General features: G+C 44.1%; 1 protein-coding gene across 17 annotated transcripts in view; it reads left to right on the top strand.

Annotated features, from left to right (window-relative positions):
• Positions 1-15,592, top strand: part of ADGRL3 (adhesion G protein-coupled receptor L3) — a 337,188-nt gene that overhangs the window by 189,835 nt on the left and 131,761 nt on the right. For 13 of the 17 annotated variants that reach the window (XM_086612141.1, XM_086612143.1, XM_086612152.1 and 10 more), the window contains 2 exons: positions 6,886-7,071; positions 10,825-10,863. In XM_086612141.1, coding sequence (XP_086468267.1) covers positions 6,886-7,071; positions 10,825-10,863 — 225 coding nt within the window. The remainder of the gene's footprint in view (positions 1-6,885; positions 7,072-10,824; positions 10,864-15,592) is intronic. The other 4 variants (XM_086612148.1, XM_086612151.1, XM_086612149.1 and 1 more) reach the window with 1 other exon arrangement.

The following is a 15,592-nucleotide window of genomic DNA, read 5'->3' as shown; positions in this document are numbered from 1 at the left end:
CCATAATTCACCCAGGCAGCTGGGAGACCTCGTGCTGCTCGGTGAAGATGGCCAGGCCGTTAGCAGAGGGAAATAATAGCCTGCACTGATGAAATCTCCGTCAAGGTTAGGCTGGTTTTATTTGATATCCCAGCTATCATTTGTGTAACAAATGAGCCCCATTTAATTTGGGAAGTGTTTTCAAAGCAGGCTAAAATTGAGGAGCCAGGTTTTCAGAAATGCCCAACAGGTTACAATTGGGAGTGCATTTTTTTTATTTGTTGTTATTTTTCTGGAGGAATTTAGTTATGTTCAGCTTTGGGAACCTTCCACCAGTCAGTGGAAAGACTGGAGGGATCTGCCAAATTACTCTGGATCTAAACTTTTGATGCCTGAGTGGGAGTCCTCTGGGATCTTGGGATATGTGGCCCGACCTCTGTGGAGAGATGCTACAAAACATCAAGACTTTCCAGGAGTGACTTTTGAGGGGAAAGGCCTGCCAGGCTTTCCTAGGGACTTGTGTTGGAGTTTGCATTCAGTAGGGTCCTCACCGCAGTTTTAAATTACTTCTGAAATAACCGGTAGCCACCTGGGGCATGGAAATCATCTCTGCACTTAAACATGGAAACTGATTTACCCATGAATCAGGCACTGGTTTCTCATGTTCCTGCTGCAGATGGGACACTTCCCTGCCCCAAGCTTGCAGATTTGCACCAGTACCTCTCTCAAGCTGCAAAAGGAATCTTCCTCCTCTAAGCCAAGCCAGCTCCTCTTCTTGCTGCTGTGGGGGCAGCTAGAGGAAGCAGTAAGCCAGCCATGTGATGAGGACAGGGGATGGGTCACACTCTGCAGCTCAGGTCCTCCTTGGCCACCCATCCCACAGCACCCACAGCTGCAGCACAGCTTACAAAACGGGTAGAAACACTTCTTTGGCAACTAGGGTTCATACTTGCCCAGTATGCTTTATTCCTAATCTGTTCTGTCTCCCAAAAATCCCCTCTTCTGTCACCTGCTGGGTCCAAGCCGCTCAGGAAGAAGGGTGATGGGTCCCCTGGAGGGATTTCAGCCTAGCCACAGAGGATGGTAGGGAAATGCTGTGCTTGCTTTCATGTCTCTCTAGTGAAGTAAGGATTATTACTTGTTTCTTTTCTTTCTCCTGCTGTGCTCAGACCATACATTGGGTGTTTGCCTGCTTGCATCATGGTATTAGGTTTTACAACCCTCTATTAGCTTCCATTAGAGTTATTGTGCTTGATGGAAGATCAGAACAAACGTCTGCTTCAGCAATTCATTGGCCTCCTGACATTTACTTTAACTTTATTGTTGGTGCCTACCATGCCCTCGTAACGTAGCCAGAGAATAAACTTGCCAGTGCGATTGAGTTATGCAGTGCTGCCTGGGTTATTTCTAGAGTCAAGCAGTAAAAGGAAGCAAAAAGGTCAGCTTTGGACACATTGCATCGTCCTGATCATGAGGTCATGCATTCAGTCTCAGCCTGTTTGTTTTACCTCTTGCTTTCATCAGCACCGTCCTTGGCACAGTGTTTGACTTGCCTGGAAATATCTTTTCCTCGGCACAGCGTTCAGGTATGGGTGCTTTCTGGGAGGAGAGGCACTGCCACGCTCAGCTTCAAGCCTCTGAAAGAGAAGAGGCCTTTTTTTGTTAAAGAACAGAAGGTGTTGTGTCCTTCATGAATGCATGAAAAGCCTCAAACTGTAAATCTGAAGCACATGCCACCCATGTTCATATTGTCCTATAGTCACGAAGAGCAGAAGAACCTTAAGGTTCAAAATATCTTCGTCAAGTTTTGTAGCTCTGCTTGGATGTGCCCATCAGAGAGAGTGGGGTTTTGTGGAGGAAGCTGCCACATCGTGGTGTCCAGGCCCGAGGGTGAAGTTGCATTCCTGATGGCACCACGATGAGATCCTCCATCCAGGTTGCTTTTGACAGGCTGTTTTCAGAGCACCCGCAGGTACTGGGTGAAGCAGGTGCTACAGTTGGAGGATTATGAAAGGGGCATTAAATGTGGTTTAAGTTGTTGGAATAGCATCGTTTCAAAACCACTTTTTCAGTGTTTTCCAGCTGTGCTGAACTGTATGGAGAGCAGTGATCTAACTCTCTGTTGGATAACCAGTGTTTATAACTAATTAGTTGTATCCTTAGGTATCATCCCATAAAAGAAGAAAGCAAAGTTGAATGGAATGGGATGTTGGTCTCCCGAAAAAAAAAAAAAAGAAGATGGTAGATATGCTCTGACTCTTTTCCATGAATGCACACGTGTATAATGAAACTTCTGCCAGGGAAAGACAATGGCCATGAAGGCTTCGTGGTGTTGAAAGTTATCCCACAGCCCCTGTTTCAGCCTCGCTGCCTGACTGCTGGTAGCTGAGGAGGGCCACGAAGATGATAAGAGGGCTGGAGCACCTTTCCTATGAGGACAGGCTGAAAGAGTTGGGGCTGTTCAGCCTGGAGAAGAGGAGGCTCCGGGGTGACCTTATAGCGGTCTTCCAGTACCTCAAGGGGGCCTACAGGAAAGATGGGGAGAGGCTGTTCAGGAGGGCCAGTTATGATAGGACAAGGGGTAATGGTTTTAAAATAGAGGGAGGTAGGTTCAGGTTGGATATTAGGAAAAAATTTTTTACTATGAGAGTGGTAGAACACTGGAACAGGTTGCCCAGAGAGGTGGTGGATGCTCCATCCCTGGAGACGTTCAAGGCCAGGTTGGACAAGGCCCTGAGCAACCTGATCTAGTTGGAGATATCCCTGTTCCTTGCAGGGGGGTTGGACTAGATGACCTTTGAAGGTCCCTTCCAGCCCTAACCATTCTATGATTCTATGATTCTATGAATAGTGCCAGATGAAACCTGTCAGATGTTTGTCCCTCCAGAAAATAGCACCAACTCTGTGGCCTTTCCAGCTGACCCGTCCATCTGTGTGTCACTGTTTTTAAAAATCCTGGTTCAATCTTTCATGCTGTCTTTTTCTTTTTTTCGTATCGGTAAGCCTCAGGCTGCAGAAAAATATTTTTGCCTTTTGACCGCCGATGTTTCAGCACATTCGCTCCTTTCCCAGCATCTTTCTTACTGGTTCTGAATTTTCTTCCCTAAATACTTCTTTTCTGCAATTTCTCTCATTTTTATTCTGCTATCCTTTTCTGCAGTCGGTTCACCCTGTGGGAAGGTAGGGCTGAAACAGCGAGCAGTGCTGCAGGAGGGTCATTGTTAGTTTTTCCAGACAAAGCTCCCTGCTTCTGTTCCTTGGCACACATGAAACAAGCAGAACTATGTGCCCACTCCAACACCTCTTATTTCACAGTCCTTTCAGTCATAAGAAGATACAAGATAGTGATACAAACTTGAAAAACGTTAGCAAAGTGTTGCACAACGTGATTTCAGGTATGCCAATACTCATTTGTAAATCTGGCCTGAATCCTGCCAGGATGTTTAAATGGAAGAAGGGACCAATTTTTTTGACAGAACTAGAAAACTATGTTTTGTGCGTTGGCATTTTTGGCAGGAAACATTTTTTTTCTCTCCTTCAAATTAGCATTCCACGACTAGATTTAATCAATTTGTTAAAGGCAAAAAAATCACCCAAAACAACTAGAAACTCCGGTTTGAACAGAATGTTTTCTTTTATCCAAGAATCCTTTTTAGCTTTAAATTCTTTTTTTTTTTCATAATTAAGGTAGAAAATTTAAAAAAAAAAAAATAGTCTCAAATCAGAAAGATGTATTAATTCCCTTTATTGTTCTGGAGCCTCCCAGCAGAAATCTCAGTTACTTGCACATTTTTTCCCTACTTCCTTGCCTCTCAATGACAGCCTGACCCTTGAAGAACCTCCAAGGATTGTTCCTGTGTTCCTTTGTGACTATGTCAGTGGTTGGGTAAGAGAGTATTACATATTTTGGAAGAAATACTTCATGAAGAGCTCCTCTTCCATGCAGTAACAGTGAAGAGGAAGGTGTGGAGAGGTGCTTTATAGAAGGGAAGTAAGTTAATAGTGCATCCTCTCGGGCAGTGGTGAGCTTTGCTCAGCATTACATAGAATTAACCAAAAACGTGGCTCAGCCCTGTTGTTGTAAGAGACCAGTGATGTTTCTTAGGCCTGGAATACTCAGCTGGCATTTGAGACTGATAACAGAAGTTGGGTTTGACAGGATTGTGTAGGAGACAGTTCCATTTCAGTGGAAAATACTCAGAATAATTGGGGGAGTGAACATTAACAAGCCATATTGCCATCATTTTGGATACCCCTCACATTATGCACACAGGCAGGATGTCTCAGCACTGTTGTAGTGCGTTGTAGCTGCGTTTTCTGGGTGACAACGAATAGGTTTGGAGATGAGTGTCAGTGCTAAGAAGTAGCTTCATCACCTGTCAGCCAAACATATCCCAAGGGAATGGCACATATCTGTGTTTTCAGGAAACCTGGCGAGTGAAATGAGTTTGGGTAAATACTCCTATGTCCCAGGATTTCACAGATTTTGAGCTTTAATGTGCCTTTTCTCTCGTATTTCTTCCATTGTTGCCTGTTTTGGGGTGTTCATTTGGTGACAGTAGAATTCCTCAGATGTGCAGTTTTTAGGATCCGTCCAAGATAAATGGAAAAGGGTTTTTTAGTAACCAAGCCTCTTTTGCAGACAGGTAGGAACAACGGCAGCCTGCAGTTGAATGGAGGCTTGTTACAGGGAAAGAAAACTCGTGGATTTGCCTTTGTAGCAGCTGAGCAATTTGCTCTGAGTAAGCCGGTTTGCCTAGGTGCATGGTCCAAGAGAAAATGTGCACATCAGATATTGGGTAGCAGGGTTTTTTTTCTAATGTATCCGTAAAAAAACCACTTGCATTCCTGCAGTTTTCTGCAAGGCTTAGAGAAACACCACGTGTCGCGATACATGCTAAGCTCCAGCGATGAACTGCAGGAAAATTGATTTCTTTATGTAAAGGGATTTGATGCAGTCATTCTTTAAAGTTCTGGGTGCCAACAGAAGAGGTCAAAATTCAGCCTCTGTGCTGATGCGTGGCTTTCTTCAGCTGCTTAGGAGAGCAGGCAGCTGTAAGAATAGGATCTGGTTTCTATGGCATTAGCCTTGTGTGTACCAAAGAGGAAATAATTCAGTTTTTGAATATATGTTATCATTGCTCTAATGGGAAGAACAACGCATTGTCTTCTTTATTTATCTTATCTATATCATCATACTCTTTAATTCTCTGAAGATGAGCGTGTGAACATCTTCAGTTAGATTTCATTAAATCAGATGAGCTGTTGCTGTCAAATTGATGGAAGTAAGTTATTCATTTATAACTCAGCTAATTGATTTACAGAGAGGTAGAAGCTCAGCCTGCAATCTTTCCCTAGAATCTCACTTTTATAATAAGCACCAGAAATTGAAGGAACAAGAGAAATAGCTGATTTCCAAGTGTTGGAAGGTAAGACATTTGGAAATTTTGTATATGAAGAACCCAGCAGAGTTGGTCATTGAGCCCAACAGGGAAGTGGGAGCTTCAATTAAATGTCCTCCTGTGTAACTTCTTATCCCTGGCATATTCCCCCCAGATGTGCATTGCACATCGTAGAGTAGTATATAATGAAAAAAAGACCAGCAGCCTGCAACAGGAGTTTTGTAGTTGGCTGCTTGTGGAAAGGAGATGGGACCAGCTGCCCTGTCCTCAAACCCTATGGCATAGAAGAGGAAAGGGACACCCGATAGGGAGAGCAAAACAGAGCAAGAAAGGGGGAAAAACCACAGGGCGAAAGAGTGAGTTTCCCAGATAATCGCACAGTGAATTTGACTGCAGGTGATTCGTGATTTTTGTGTCTCAACTAGACAATAAAACTCTTCTAATAGATGGTTGAGCCAACAGCCTACTCGATTTTCCTTCCAGTGGGCCTCTGCTTGAAGCCTTAAGCCTTGTGCTCCTGAGTTAGTGTGCTTTCATGTGCTCAGAGTCAGTAGCCTCTTGACAGATGTAGTGGCTAGTGTGGTGAGGAGCGTGCCTCTTGCATGCAAATGTGAAATGCTAAGCTAGCACCTGATTTTTTAAATCCACACGATGAGAACTGTGAACGTTTTCTCTTTTTCATCAACGTTATGTCATCTATTTTCGTTGCTTTTGCAAGGAACTTTTTGGTGCAGGAGTTGTAACAAAAATCATCTCGTCGCTGTCGAATAATCTGGAATCAGAAACGGCTGTTTCTTGACAGGAGAGAATATTTACGTGGTTTGGTTTTTTTTTCAAGTGGCATTGATAAGGCAATGAGACAAGCTGACTGAAACCCTCCCTAGCATGGGCATCACGTGCAAAGCAATGCCATCTTTGGTTGTGTCTGCTTTAGTGCAAAGAAGCAGCTGCCCTGCAATTCCAGCAGTGCCCCGTGAGAAGATCAGAAATTGTTGTGTTGAAGCCAACATGGTGACCGTGGCTGGAAAAATCACTTGCAGAGTTTAAACCATACTCAAGCACTGTACATGGTCAAATCATGGAGACTTTTGCTGCAGTTTCCTTCTTGGGAACTTCTTCTCTTCCTCTCCTCTTTTCTTCCTCTCTATTCCTTCTCTCCTCCTCTTCTTCATGTGGGGACTTGACTCCCTTATGGAGTCTCTTCCTCTCCTCTTTTCTTCCTCTCTTTTCCTTCTCTCCTCCTCTTCCTCGTGTGGGGACTTGACTCACTTACGGAGTCTCTTCGTCTCCTCTTTTCTTCCTCTCCTTTCCTTCTCTCTTCTTCTTCGTATGGGGACTTGACTCGCTTATGGAGTCTCTTCCTCTCCTCTTTTCTTCCTCTTTTCCTTCTCTCCTCTTCTTCTTCGTGTGGGGAGTTGACTCAACACTGTGGGGCTCAAAGAGACTGGAGTAACACCATCCTGACGACCAAGGACAAACTTTTCCTCTGCTTTCTCAATTTCAGATGAAATCGGGGGAGATGGCTGCCAACATTGCCCGGGAGCTGGCGGAGCACACCAAAAACCACTTGTACGCTGGTGACATCACGTACTCCGTGTCCGCCATGGTCCAGCTGGTGAACTTGCTTGATGTGCAGCTCAGAAACCTGACTCCGGGCGGGAAGGACAGTGCTGCACGCAGCTTGAATAAGGTAAAACCAAAGGGGCTTGGGGAGGGACAGGAGGCTGAAGAAGGGTTTGACTCTCCCTGGAGAGCTATTGTAAATGTCTTTCTGAATGACTGCCATTTTAGGGCACTGATTCTTTCGTAGTAGACAAGAGTACCTGGCAGTTTTCCGTTTACAGGCTATTTTATTCTGCTGAGAAACGAAACAGTTGTAAATGCCAAGTGTACTATTGGTGCTGGGAAATGTATACCCTTAGATGTGTAGATATATGAACTCCAGGAACTTCATTGTGGTCTCAGCTCTCATAGCTCAGTATGAGAATAACTCAAGTGATGCCACGGCAATTATTTTGGACTTGTGCCAGCGTGAATGAGACCAGAATTCTGTTAAGCGTTTCCAGTGCTGAATGTGTCTGTGAAATGCCATAGAATATGATCCAGAAAATCTGAACATTTAAAGCCCCAAGAGACAGAGTCTGGATTTTGATTTTTTCGTCTTGTAGCATTACAAGATACTGATGTGAAGGTCAAATGAACACTTTTATGCATGAATATAAGCAAATAAAAGCAGACAAACATTTATTTACACTGGTGATACATTTGCCAAAAGCACATGAGATACCATCATATTTGCACTTAAGGTCTTCAGGATGGTTTAGTATTAGAGGGCCTTTTTAGTAATGACTCGTGACTTAGCCCAGAAGCACCATGCATGATGATGGTGTGGTTTCTGTGCCTCCTGTTTGAGAAAAAAAATATTAGTCCTGTTGTCATTTCCACAATTAAATGGAATTCCTACATACTAAAGGTGCTAGAAGTTGCCAGTCGTGGCAGGAAATACGGGCTGTGGAGCCCATCAGATGACATTAGAAGTTGAGGGTTTCCTTGGTCCAAGGCCCTCTTCATCAGTGAATCTCACGTAAGCACGTGGGATAGGACTTATACAGGATTCAGATGATGAATTCAGCTGAACCCTGTGGCTAGGAGGACGTGGTTGTCTCAGCCACTCAGTTAAAATAAGGCACAGAATTTTGCTCTCAGCTGTGTAGCTGGCTCTGACAGCCCTGGCATCCACGTAAGTGAGAATAGAACTTGATCCCAAGGTTATACAGGGAATAAATGATCCCAGCTAAGCTTGAAATGTCTTGTGTGTCTTCTGAAGATAAATACTTTTCAGAGAAGTAACATTGTCTTTTTTCTTGTAAGTTATTCCTGTAGACTTACCGCTGTTTTAAATGCAAAGGGCTTCTGGATTGTTTAGGATTACAGTCGCATGGGAATCGCAGTCCTGCATCTCATGTGCTTTGCATGTGCTGTGAACTGGGTTATCCTGATGCTTTTAATTAGTGCTGCTTCCAGCTGTTTTATAACGACGTAGGTAATACTTGTATTAACTGTTACATCCGCATAACGTGATTTGCTGTAATCATACCATGGTTCTTTGTTTGAAATGATGGCTGTGTCTGACAATACCAGGTAAAACCAGCAATTAATGTCAACTACTAACGGGTTGCAGTCTGCTTGCTCTTCTGAGTATGCCCTAGCCACACCCAACATTTTGTCTCTTCAGCTTTGCCAGCCCATATTTTTCATCTTTTTATATCCCATCTTCCGATACTGGTTTTGATTACGTGAAATGGGGCCGTGTCACGGGGGCAGGTACCCAGGGGAGGGGGAAACTGGGCAGGGCAGAGCTTCTCGGCTCGACTGTCACTCCTGGGGTCCCCCTTGCAGGTTTCCCCCCCCCTGCCGTCAGCTTTGCACCAGCAACTCATACAAATCAATCGCGCTCCGCATTAAAATTCCGGACCGCGCGGAGTCCTGCAGAACAGCGATGCGAGTCAGTGATCCAAATGACAGGCTCGGTAATTTACTTGCTCTCATTCCCCACTTAATTCTTTAGAAGAGCAACTGCTCTGTGTTCATTTAAGAATGCATGAATTCAACTTGGAAGTAGTATTGGGCAAACAAAAGGCAGCAGAGTTACTGCTCCATTTTCCCCTTCGCTGATCAAGAATATTTCCGAAAAAAAAAAAAAAAAAAAGGAAAAAAGTCATTTGCAAAGAGTTTTGTTTAGTGCTGTTAGTCAGAAAGAAGAAATAAAGTAAGCATTAGCTATTAGATATTCTTTTAATCATTAAAGAAAATGTGCTGGGGATCTGAAAGTAATCACCTGTGCTGTTTTGTACTTTTTTTTTTCTTTTTTTAACAAGCTGATGTAAAATGAATTGAAATAAACTGGCATAATCAGAATTTTTAAAAGCCATCATCTTTCAGGAGCCACTTTCCTGTCCCTAAAAGCTTTATGCTTACCACTGGATCAGGCTTAATTAAGGTAATAATTGTTCTATTGCAGGCTGGCGAGACCCCTGAGTGGATAGCTCTGTCTTTTTCAGCAAGGCTTTCTTTGATCTCCGTTTGTTTCTGTAAAGTCTTCGTACTGGCCAAGTTTACCCAGAGGAAGATTTCTACTGTTACAAATTGATGAATTAGAAATTGAAATTAGGCATTGCGTGATACCTGGGTGTATTTTGTTTATTTCAAAGCCTCAAAACTCTCGGGGCCAAATTTGGCTCTCAGCTGTGCTAATGGGATTGCACTGCTGTGAGTTGAGAGCACGAGTTACCCCAAATCTCTGCTGATGTGCAATTTCCAACCCAGGCACATCAGCAGAAACAAACCCAGCCAAGCCAGTGGCTCGGAGCAGCCTGGTTTTCCGAGGTTTAGTTGCTCGGATGTGGAGCTCAGCAGCTCTAGCTCGCTGCTGCAGCCCACCTGCAAAGTCACGGGGAGGTACATAGTGCCTGTTTGAATTTCGGGAACACACTAAAGTGCAGTTATCAGGCAGGAGGCATGCAGGTGCACGGCAAAGTACAGTCCTAAACGTGGCTCCTGTGGAAAAGGTGGGATTACTTGCGGAAAGTTATTCAGCATATAAAGCATTTAGGCCCAGGAATTACAAAGGAAAGCACAACTTGGTAGGAGCGGACTGGAAAATGCATTCCTGGAGAAGCAGTTGAATCCAAAAGGGAAAGAATGGCCTCAACTGGAAATATTACTTTGGATTCCCATTTCATTGTTACATCCTCTTCATTGGCTCTTTATGTTATCAGGAGCCCTGGGCAATGCTCTCTCCTTCTGTGCAAAGTGTTATCACACGCGACACGTTCCTCAGCTGGCTTTAAGCAAGCTCAGCAGTGGTTTTGCCTTGAGCCAGAAACGTGAGCAGGTGTCTAAGGATGGGTCCATACAGGTCCATCCTGTATCAGGATGCAGTCCTGCATACATCTTGCTCCCTGGACTTGGTCCTGCTCATCCAAAGCTTGGTTATGCCTCACTGTGCCATCAGTGCTGTCTGACTGCAGAGCCCACGCTCCTCTTATATAAATAACCACCAACCCCATCCTTTCCAGCCTTGTTTGGCCTGGGAGTATCATGTGTGATCTCCAAGCTGTAAGGAAAACATCATCTCTTGAGCATCTCTACATGACTTCAGTGTCTCCTACCATCTAACAGCTATTCTTGCAAAGTTGCCAGTCTGTGCTTTATTTCACTGAAAAAAAGACTAACCTGTATTTCTGGAGCCACTCCTTCCAGCCTTCCACTGCTGCCTAACTCGCATGCTTCCTTTGGTTTGGTTGATTTCCAGGGGCTGTCGGAGAGAGAAGTTAGGTTTTTTTCATAGACGTTTTCTTCAATTTTTTTTTTTTTTTCCCTTGTTCTGTCACTAACTTGTTTTTTCTATTCCGTCTTTAATCTGCTGTCTTTATGGACTCAGCTTCAGAAAAGGGAGCGCTCTTGCAGGGCCTATGTCCAGGTATTTCTTGTGTTTTTAATTCATGTGTCCAGTTGTTTGACTGAATGGCTGTGAAGTGGGTCTTGTCTCTGTGAGGGATCTGATTATTACCGTCGCTGCGGCAGCAAGCTCTGAGGTTAAGGTTACAGGATAATAATTTCATTCTTCATCTCCCCCCACCTGTCCAGTTGCTCTCAGACTTGGCAAAAATTTGGGGCAAAATCTCTGAACCAGAAAGTGGGAAAAAACACAGGAGAGCTCTGACAAGACTCATCCGGCCATCAGAATAAGCAGGACGGTATGGATGCGTGCAAGCAAAGAATGCAAAACTGCTCACGGAGGTGTCTCCAGACCAGCTGGGTTTCGCTTACGGCATGTCACTCATATAATTGCCACCTGCATTTCCTTGGATTCCTTTCTTCCTCTTACACTGGCAAATTTAGAAACAATTTGAAATGGCAGCACTCGGCGTGATGGAGGAGGTAGGATCGTAATGAAATGCAGAGTGTCCTCGCAGAGGGATGTGGGAAGGAGAAGAGTGCTGCAAGCTAAATTTAAGATTAGGAACATAACATCCCATAAAGTTCACCCAGCTGGGGCCCGACTTTTGTAGTGTTTTGCATGAACAAAGAAGCGCTCCGGCGCTTCGGGAAGACCTGCTTGTAGGCTTTTCAAGAGTGGGGCCTCCGTTGACATTATTTATCCTGTGACCTTGCCTTATGGCATTTGCTCCAGTGACTTTTATATAAACCTGTTCGTGTCCTATGGGTGAGTTAATGCTGCTTTAAGAAATGTGAATGTTTTACCTTCTAATTTCTGTCTCTCGCTTAGGAAAATTGACCGTTGTACTTACGTGTGATTGATTGTTATTTATGTGTGTATGTATAACATGCAGAGGTGTAAAAATGAACCCCATGTTTCTGGAGGGGGATGTCCATACCTGAATTTTCCTGCAAAATGCAACTTCCTACAGTTGGCCTTTATTTTCTGAGCACGTATTTTATGTAGCGTGTGGGATTAGATGGTTTAGAATTCTACGGCATTAAAAAATAAAACAGTACCCCTCTGTGCTGGTAAGACTGTCTTCCCTTTGGATCTGGTCATGAAAGAAAGTCACTTTTTCCCTTCCGTGTAGCTTAACAGATAAAGATGAGTTATGGAGTTACGCGTCCCTTGCCTGGAGTGGCTTCTTTTAAGATCCCGGAGAAAGTAACTAGCATTTGAAGGAATTTAGGAAAGTTTACAGTGCGATGCTGACTCCCAAGCTAGCTATCTTGTCTGCTGGTACCACTGGAAACACTGTGAGGCTGGTTTGACCATGGACCACACGATCCTGTTGGGGACCTTGGATGCCACCTGACTTATAGTTGTCCTTCCCACTAGCTGCACCGGCCTGCTCTACGGAGTTGATGCATGCTCCTGGTCTTTTTGTCTTCTTTCAAACAGTAGCGAATAGTGATTTTATTACACCTTACAGAAAGCTTGGCACTGGTAGAATGAAGCCTGAATATTCTCTACAAACTTCAACTTACCATTAATTTCAAGGACTTATTCCCTTTCACTTGGAAAGGCTGCTTGTGTGTTTAAGCATTAATCATATGCCTACCTCTTTAGTAGATGAAAACTGATGAAAGCTCATTGCCTGAGCTGTTTAGTATAAATATGGACAAAGCTGGTAAATATATTGAAGAGGACAGTCCTGTAATGGAGGGCTTGAAAAATGAATTAGATGACCTAATTGAACCTTTCCAGCTCTGCTTTGTATTGTATAGAGGTAAAATAATGTGTCTGGACAGATTTTCGTACAGTATGTTTCCATTTGGAAAATCATGTAACTAAAGTCATCAGAAAATCTTGTGAGGGAGAGTTTGTCTGTAAAAGCAATTAAATGTGACTGCAGATATTCTTGTTACAGGCCACTTACCCTTTACCAGGCAGTGAAACGTCTGGGCTGGCTAAGGCAGTTTAGCAGAGATTTTTCAACAAATCTTAAATGGTGAAATCCTGCACTTTGTGAAGTGAATGGGAGATGGGAAGTTGCTGGGAATATGCCACTGATGGCAGAGAAATACAGTTTTCAGCCTTGCTGATGTGATCTCCTTGTTGTGAAGAGCATCCATGGCTGAATTCAGCTCATGGGACTGGAAGTGTACCCTCAGTCCTGTGCTCCCTAGACAAAGGAAAATGCAGTATAAAGTTTATGTGACAAATGGCCAGCAATTGCAAATATCAAAAGTGCAGTTGAGAAAAGGTGGATTTTGGGGAGGAGGAGGATAACTACAAAAGATAATAATTGCTAAAATCAATCTTACTGTTTTCTTTGGGCTGACAAATTTAAGTAGTCATGACAGAGCCCCTGTAGCAATTGGGGTGTAAAGTCCTCTTGAGCCCAAAATAAATGAATATAAATAAATACGTAAAACAGATCTGGAAATTTTGTGAGTTATTCAAATATGAGGCTAGGAATGCTCTATCAGATCATAATCTCTCTGGGTAAGGGTAACTTTATAATTAAAATAAATATTGATTTAATTTGTGCAGTGCCACAATATTTGTTGAGTTAAAAGCACAGGGATTTTATTTACTGGAGACAGAGCTTACAAATGCTCCTCCTTTAGTTGCATGTGTGGTAAATGATCTTTTTTGTCTCAAAAATCCAACTAAGAGCCAACCCAACAGGTGACATGATAAATACATATTAATATAATACCCAGACAATTGCTGGGAGATTTTTCGGTCAGTGATATTTAAGAAACTGACACATGGGCTTGAGTTTGTGATACTAAGAGTCAACTGAGACTGAGCTGACCAGGATGAATATCCACAGTGGATGGAGTGAGTGGCCTCAGAAGGGTGCTCTGTTAGCCAAGGAGAGCTTGGACCTGATGCGTGGATTTTTTGGAGAGCAGAGATCTCATGCCCACCTTTCTGCAGTGTACTGTTCTTGCACTCTATTTTGGGAAAGGGATGGAAGAGTCATCGTGTGGGAGAATGAGTCACGATGGGTGACGCATTTGATTAGCATAGCTTCGTTTGGTGACTGGTGTGTGACGTAAGCCAGTAGGAATTTTCTGTAATTCTTTCAGAATTGGTATTTGTTCATTTTCCAAAGGCGTTTCTCCTTAAATCGAAGCACTGGAGTTGTAGAAAACATGAAACATTTGTCTTTTGGGGACTGTGAAACCAGATTCGGTGTCACAGATTTCTTCTGCGCTTTTCAGCAAGTGGCATGTGCTCACTGTTTCTGAGTTCCCCAACTTAAAATGCCATGGGTACAATTGCTCTGGCCTCTGGGAACAGAGTAGGGGTAGTAAAGGAAAAAAAAAAAAAGCCTGAATATTCAGATATTTCAATAAATGGGACCATATTAACATGGAAAATTTAAATATGGTGAAAAAAATAAGAGAGTTTTGCTGTAAGATTTAGTAGCTGGAAACACAAGCTTTAATAAAGCCTTATGCCACGCTCAGGCATGTAGAGTCTTTTTGTTCCATATGTGCACCTGATTGCAAAATCAAACCTCACCTCCTTGCTTCACTTGTATTTGTGGGCTGGAGCTCTGGGACATCATGAGGCAAATGAATTTTCCTGCAGTACCAGCCAGCAGCCCATGTGAAACTGCATGCTGCGTTCGGGGTGCAGATCTTGGAAGACAAAAACTTCACAGGGTTCCTGTTCTTTTTGGCTTTTTATTTTTTAAAGCCAGTCTCGGTGGCTTCGAAGCTGGAGGCTGGTGAATAGAATCATAGAATCACAGAATGGCTTGGGTTGGAAGGGACCTCAAAGATCATCCAGTTCCAACTCCCCTGCAATGGGCAGGGACACCCTCCACTACACCAGGTTGCCCAAAGCCTCATCCAACCTGGCCTTGAACACTGCCAGGGATGGGGCAGCCACAGCTTCTCTGGGCAACCTGTGCCACTGCCTCACCACCCTCACAGTGAAAAATTTCTTCCTTAGATCTGACCTAAATCTCCCCTCTTTCAGTTTAAAGCCATTGCCCCTTGTCCTATCACTACACACCCTTGTAAAAAGCCCCTCTCCAGCTTTCCTGTAGCCCCTTTAGGTACTGGAAGGCTGCAATAAGATCACCCCGGAGCCTTCTCTTCTCCAGGCTGAACAGCCCCAACTCTCTCAGCCTGTCTCCATAGCAGAGGTGCTCCAGCCCTCGGATCATCTTCGTGGCCTCCTCTGGCCCCACTCCAGCAGCTCCATGTCCTTCTTGTGCTGGGGGCTCCAGAGCTGAACGCAGTATTCCAGGTGGGGTGTCACGAGAGCAGAGTAGAGGGGCAGAATCCCCTCCCTCGCCCTGCTGCAAAACAGTAGATAGCCTGAGTGACAGCTTCGTGAGAAGGAAGGATGGAAGGAGCAGCAGAGCAGTGCTTTTGCAGCGTTTTCCTGGTCTGATGGTGTTTGCTGCTCTGATTCCTGCCACCCTTCTGGCTGTCCTGTAAATCGGCTTGCCCTGTTTTGTAATTCTGGGCTTGTCTGCACAGCAAATGCCAAAGATTATGGAGGTGCTGCCCACTCCGTGGAGACCACAAGAGCTTCAGGGTGCAGGTGTCATTAGAGCCACCACTGAAGCTGATGCTGAGCTGCTGGCACGTTCCAGGTGGCAGACAGTGGCTGGTGATTGCAGTTAGAGTTCTCCCTAACTGGTTCTCCTGGAAGTTTTCTGAATGCTTCACGCTTGTAACGTGGGCTCTTTGAATTGCTGTGCTAAGCAAAAAATGAAAGGCTTTCCTCAGAG

This window comes from Tauraco erythrolophus, chromosome 5 (assembly GCF_009769465.1).
Source record: "Tauraco erythrolophus isolate bTauEry1 chromosome 5, bTauEry1.pri, whole genome shotgun sequence".
NCBI lineage: Eukaryota > Metazoa > Chordata > Aves > Musophagiformes > Musophagidae > Tauraco > Tauraco erythrolophus.
Note: the sequence above shows the minus strand (reverse complement) of the source record. Positions and strands in the feature narration are given on the sequence as shown.